At 36.6% G+C, this 6,599-nt stretch overlaps 1 protein-coding gene across 1 annotated transcript; it reads left to right on the forward strand.

Moving 5' to 3' along the window:
* Window positions 1–3,188: 3,188 nt before the first annotated feature.
* On the forward strand, window positions 3,189–4,011 carry LOC134204481 (enoyl-CoA delta isomerase 1, mitochondrial-like; the record flags this gene model as incomplete). The annotated part of the gene is made up of 4 exons (XM_062679295.1): window positions 3,189–3,362; window positions 3,417–3,518; window positions 3,756–3,815; window positions 3,868–4,011. Coding segments are annotated over 4 exons (480 nt in total), but the record flags the coding sequence as incomplete, so codon positions are not given.
* Window positions 4,012–6,599: the final 2,588 nt, after the last annotated feature.

Here is a 6,599-nt window from a genome sequence, read left to right on the forward strand (position 1 = left end):
ACTTGTCAACAACTAGCGACCGTTGTCCCCGCGAGCCCCCAAAACTGTTTATCAATGACGCATAAAATGTTTTGGTTCGTTACATTACATTCCATTGCAATTGCATCGATCCGGTCACTGGCTGTCTCCCCTTGGTCGTTTACCCGGTGAGTGTACTGCAGAATGACCTTGAACCAGTTGTGTGCAAAATTAAAGCAAAACTTGATTTTCCGGATTGAGAATGAATAGTATCGGATTTCCTTGGAAGGAATCTTGTATGTAATTTATTTTGTAATCTGGTTTTGGGCTGGGCCGGGACCTACCGGCGAGCATTCGTGAAAGGACGGTCAAACAAATGCGCGAGCCCTTGTGCGTAAATTTGGCGCCTGTTCCATTATTCATTCATTACGCAGTGGATCAATATGAACACTTATGCATTACATCTACTTATAACAGTGTTCTCACATAAAATTGTTAGTGTTAACATTACAATACAATCTGAGCACAGAATATTATCTTTGCTTGTGCTAAGATATCATTCCTAAATCCAAAGCAGAAATGTACCTCATGGATTTTATTGAGGTTGGTAATTAATGAGCAATTTAATTTTCTGTTCAGGTACTTGAGTGTTTTTACATAAATTACTTTGATAATCCATCAAAAATCAAAACAAATCTCCAAAACGATTTGATCTTATTTTATACAAATTCTAATATTTTTTAATGCTTGAACACATAAGATAAGCAACAAATGGGATGTTTAATTGCATATCAACATTTACATGGTAGTTTAGTCAACACTGTTTCAATTTAGATATTTAGTTAAAAATTACGGTTTTATCTGATTAAATTCACAGTGCTTCAGCATTGATTTAATTCATTATTTCATTTTTTCGTGTTTTAAATTTATTCAAAAGTTTCATCCTTTATTTAAAACGTTTTATTTACATTTTTCATCATTTTCAATACAATGCTTATGTTTTATCATTCATCCCTAATCAAATTCTCTGAATAATATCATTTGCTTGTAATTTCTTACAATTTTTTTTCTTCAGAAGTACAATGAGCAAATACTGAGTTTAATTCATTTTCAAATTCGATCCATTAAAATAATCGTAATTATACTGCCTAGCGTGATATCCCAAAATAAAATTTAAATCGAAAATTTGTTTTGTTTACTGAGCAGAATAAAAGTCCAATCCCATCATTTCATCTTTTTTGAAATAGATCGATATGGTTTAATAATTATTAGTCTCCTTTATCCATTCTAATAATTATTTTAATATTATCTTTTGATTCATGTTCCCATGCAACATCAAAGCGCGCAATCGCACTTTTGCATTGGTACATCATCAAAACACAATTTGAAAGTTATTATAAATTCTTGGTGATAATAATTTAAAATGGTTTTAACATTATCATCGTTTTCCTTTATCCTTTTTATCCAGCATTTTTAACATTCATTTTATTCTTCTCTTTTGCAACGTCAAGCCAATGGGAATGATTATCGTTATCATATTAGAAGGCAATTAATTCTGATTGATTTTTCTTGCTTGCAATATCTACGCAATTTTCAATCAGTACACCACGTAGTGGACTGATCTTATTTTTCAAAATTACGATCCATTCTTATAATCTTTATGCTGCCTAGCAATGTGATATCCATAAATTTTAAATCGAAAATTTGTGTTTATTATGCAGTAGAATAAAGCAATGTATTTTCTTTTAAATAAATTGCGTCTAGAATATTTGAGAATAGTTTATTTCTATGTGATACAATATAAATATCTTTTGCTTCACTTCATGCAACATCAAGCGATGATTTGTTACATCATCTTTGAGTCGATCTGATACATAATTATCAAATGGTTTTGAAACTTTACTTTCAATATATAGACAAAAATTGGCGATACTTTATGCCGGAGGTCAACAAGCCATTTAGCTCTTCGGCTACAAAGTGATTTTTCGGTCATCAGAAATATTCTTTGATTGCTTATAAATGATCTGTATTCAGGCTTGCAATGGACTTTGATCTTTATGCATATAACCAGCACACTTCGCAGCTCTAGCTGATGTGATACATTTTACTTTTAGTGATTAATTATGTGGAATATATAGTTATACTTTTTCTTTATTATACTGAGAAGAAGGTGGAGATTTATGTGATATAATTAAATTGGTCTGAGACCGCAAATGTTGAGAAGATTACAATAAAGTTTATGCTTTATTAAAAAGCTATGCTACAAAGTGATTTGTTCGTTGTGCAATTCTGAATCTGAACAAATACATTTCAAATGAAGTAGACTTTGATCTTTCAATATATAAATAGATAAACCGGCGTGTGCACTTTAACCGGCTCCAGCTCTATGATAGATTTTTCTTCCGGTTACGATGGCAAAAATGTTTACCCATTGGACATAGGACATTTTAATCGAGATATGAAGGTACAAAGGTGCATTATCTACTCAGAGCATGCGTTAAGCGGCAGCACTCAGCATGATGAAAAGAATCTCTATAAGAATTTAATAATGCTTCAATCACACCTTTCTCGTACAATATAAAACATAGTATTTTGGAGATAACTTTGGAGAGATTTGTAGAAGCCACACTGTGAACGATATTTGTCCCACCTTTGCTGGATTACTCAATAGGACAAATATGCTTACAGGCAGCTTTCAGGATTTTCCGCAGAACTTTAAATTTCTAATCGAACCTTACCACAAGAAAACAATTTGGCTGACATTTAGGGCCATACATTAATTACGTAAGCAATTTTCTGGTTTTCAATTCTATGTAAGATTTTTTCCCATAAAATCATTTTTAAATATGGAGCGTGAAAAGGGCAGACACCTCTCCTCCATAAGTGTTTACAATTAGTGTACGACCCCTTTCATAGAGTTACGGTCGAATGGAGTATCCTTCTCCACTGCTCGATCTTGGGCCAATCCTTCTAGTCGCCCTGAACGTTGAGCTCCTCAAGTCCTCTCCAACTGCAACAAGCCATCGTGCGCGGCCTTTCAGGATATGTGAAAACCTTTATACGCCTAAACATTCTAATCAATATACCAATTTAGTTTGATTAAAATAAATTAAAATCAACCATGGATGATAAGGTGGACATTTTGGTTCCAATTATATCCTCTTTAAGTTTCAGAAAATGTTGCGGACTCGTGACTTCTACCAGAGCGTTGCTCCAACGCACTCTTGCAGCAAGGCCTCGTCCGATGCCCTCGTTTTGACGGAATTGATAACAAAACTGGATATGCCACAGTCACAATGAACAGAGCGCCAGTGAACAGTCTGAATCTGGAGCTCATGACCCAACTCGTTAAAGCTGTCGACGATCTGGAGCGGTCAAATGTGAAAGGATTGATTTTGACTTCGGTAGGCCTACTCCCGCATGCCAGCGAGTAATCGCTTACATGGTTGTTTATTTAGTCTTTCAGCAAGGTCTTTAGTGCCGGTTTGGACATTGCCGAAATGATCAACCCCAATCCGGACCGATTGAGAGCCGTCTGGGGAATTCTTCAGGATTTGTGGGCAAACTGACGGAACGCCTTTCCCGACGGTCGCATTGATCAATGTAATGGCACTAAATGTTCCATCAAGATAAGTGAGTAAAATAACTTGTTTATTACAGGAAGCGCTCCAGCTGGGGATTTTGCACTAAGTTGTGAATATCGTGTCATGTACAAACTTCAGTATTGGATTGAATGAAGCCAAGCTGGGGTTGATCGTTCCACCGTATTCAAATGACGATGAGAAACACAATTGGAGCTAGGGAAACTGAAAGTGTGTCTCAAAGGAAGAATGTTCAGCTCACAGGAAGCATTGGAGGTATTGTGCATTGATTCACTTCGACAAATTATTTTATATTTTTAACTTTTAGAAAGGATTGGTGGATGAGCTAGCTGCGGACAAGGAAAATGGGAAGAAAAAAGCATTGGACTACCTAAATATTTTTACAAATACATCATCCTATGCCAGAACGGAACAAAACTGTTGCTCAGGAATAGAGATATTGAAGACATGAAACGTATTAAAGATGTACATCAATGCAAAAGGATACATATATAGAAACTGATTTACGTTCTTTATTTCAGGATATCGAAAGCTTCGTGAAGAATGTGATGAACAGCGAATTTCAGAACGGTTTGGTTGCTTATGCTCAGTCTTTAAAGGATCGTAAAAACAAATAGAAACCTGTTTATGACATCAACAACTGCTCCAGATTGTGCATTTACTATTCAACGCTACTCATTTTTTCTCAAAAGTTTACATTAAATGGACAATAATTAGTTTATCATATCATAGAATTTCATTCATATTTTGTTCTTAGAATTATTTCTATAAGAGCATTATTTTTATTTATTCTCTCAGACTCAGACCGGGGTGGCCTGTGTAGTACATAAAAGTCTTCTCCATCCAGCTCGGTCCAAGGCTGCACGTCGCCAAACACGCAGTCTGCGGAGGGTCCGCAAATCGTCTTCCACCTGATCGATCCACCTTGCGCGCTGCCCACCTCACCTTCTTGTTCCGTCGGATCGTTGTCAAGTACCATTTTCACCGGATTACTGTCCGACATTCTAGTTACGGGCCCGACCCACCACAGTCGTCCGATTTTCGCGGTGTGAGCGATTGATGGCTCTCCCAACAGCTGATGCAACTCTTGGTTCATTCGCCTCCTCCACGTACCGTTCCATCTACCAAAAGCTCAAAGTGCGCGTTGGTCCTCCACGCGCATCATCCAGGTCTCGTGTCCGTTGAGGACTATCGGTCTAATGAGCGTTTGGTAGATAGTCAGTTTGGAACGGTAGCGAACTTTATTCGATCGGAGTGTCGATTTCTTTCCAGAGGTCACCAGTGAGCTCAAATACACGAATGAATCGCCTGCTTTGAGCGTGCTTACAGCGGTACACTAGGAGGTAACTTTCTGAAATCAGTATGGCGAAAGGCATCTAAGGTTCGATTTCTCAAAATTAAGCACCTTAATCTAAAAAATATTTGGTGGGCGTAGCGGACACCTTCCTACATAACCCGTACCAAATAGTTTTGCATGAAAAGTTCTAATTTTGAGAAAACGTTAGATATGTTTTCTTATTTTGCGCATATACTATAGCGCCTGGATGTGACAGCGGTGGGTAGAAAATCAGCCACTGCCAATAATTCATTCTTTAACCATCTCGATTTCGTCACCACCGATAAAAACTCGTGGTGGATGGCAAACATCAGCTTCTATAGGAGCATAGATAAATTAATAAAATTTACGTCGAGTTAAAGTCGAGTCAAGTACAAGACACTGAAGACGGCCTTACTGTTGAGGTCGAAATACGTATCTGTCAAGATACAATTAAGTGGTGGAATTTCAATGGGATTGTACAAACTCGTCTTATGACAAGGGAAAATTTACGATTTAATCTCAAATGAATCAATGATAAAAGTAGGCTAACACACGACAGTTATTCTATAGAGCATAGAAGTTTTCGTTTGATTTCTGTAACTTAAATTTTTTTGTGTCTTTATTAACGAGACAGACTTCGATTTCATTTTTAGGGAGGGTGATACATTTTCACATAAAGAGATGAACCATCCTGAAAATCTGCTTTATAAAGAATAAGAACAAGTCCCATAATTCTGCATCGCAATCTAGTCAAGCTTGTGGAATGCGTAACATTAGCATCCTCAATTTGTTAACGGTTAGCTGATGTATTCTGTAAAGTAATCGGAAATGTGCATAGCATAATAGACCTACTTAAATTCGACACTTGTTTAGTAAAGATGTTGACTCTCATGACTCGTTGTTCAACGATTTTTTTTACCGTCGTTTTCTATTGAAAAACTTGTGAAAAACTAATATAAGAAAATGGTACATCATTATTAATTACGCCGTCCTTGCAATCGCGTGATATTTAAGAACATGTGGCCCTGCTTCCGAATATTGCTGCGATGAATCGATTTTTCAACAGAAGCTCCAGGAGACTCAAAGTTTGCTCACGAATGAAATCATTGACCGCGAAAGGTGATCTCCATAGAAGTTTACTAGATGTTGTTCGCCGTCCGGATCGACTGAACTATCTTGACCATTAATCTTATCGCCGTTATCTCTAACATGAATCAAATTTTCTGGATCCTCATGAACGTAATACTGTTTGGAATTATAGGATGATGGATCGCGTTGTTCGTTGAATTGATGTGGGTGGCCAGCTCTTACAGCAGCTAACACTGTAAACTTAAATGGTGAAAAAATAGATTATTGAAACAATGTTTTTGATTTCTACTAACGAGAGCTTACATATAAGAATTTGAAAACCATCATTTATTATGCGATGATGAATGGTTGAGATCCAGGTGTTGAATATGCTTTTCGGAATCATTCTTGTCGTTTTATACTGCTTAGAATAAATATTGATATTCTTCAGCGTGCGATATTCTATATTCAAGGCTATTAATCTTATGCAAACTATGAAATTCTTTTATATCACAACCGATTATGTATACTTTTAAGTCCAGTTTGCGAACCATAAATCCGTTTGAGGTATACTCACATTCACGGAAAAAGGCAAACTCTTCTCTGTTGAGCACCTCAACGTATTAGTCTTCGACGCACGGTGTCATTTCATC

Source organism: Armigeres subalbatus, unplaced genomic scaffold (genome assembly GCF_024139115.2).
Source record: "Armigeres subalbatus isolate Guangzhou_Male unplaced genomic scaffold, GZ_Asu_2 Contig62, whole genome shotgun sequence".
NCBI classification, from domain to species: domain Eukaryota; kingdom Metazoa; phylum Arthropoda; class Insecta; order Diptera; family Culicidae; genus Armigeres; species Armigeres subalbatus.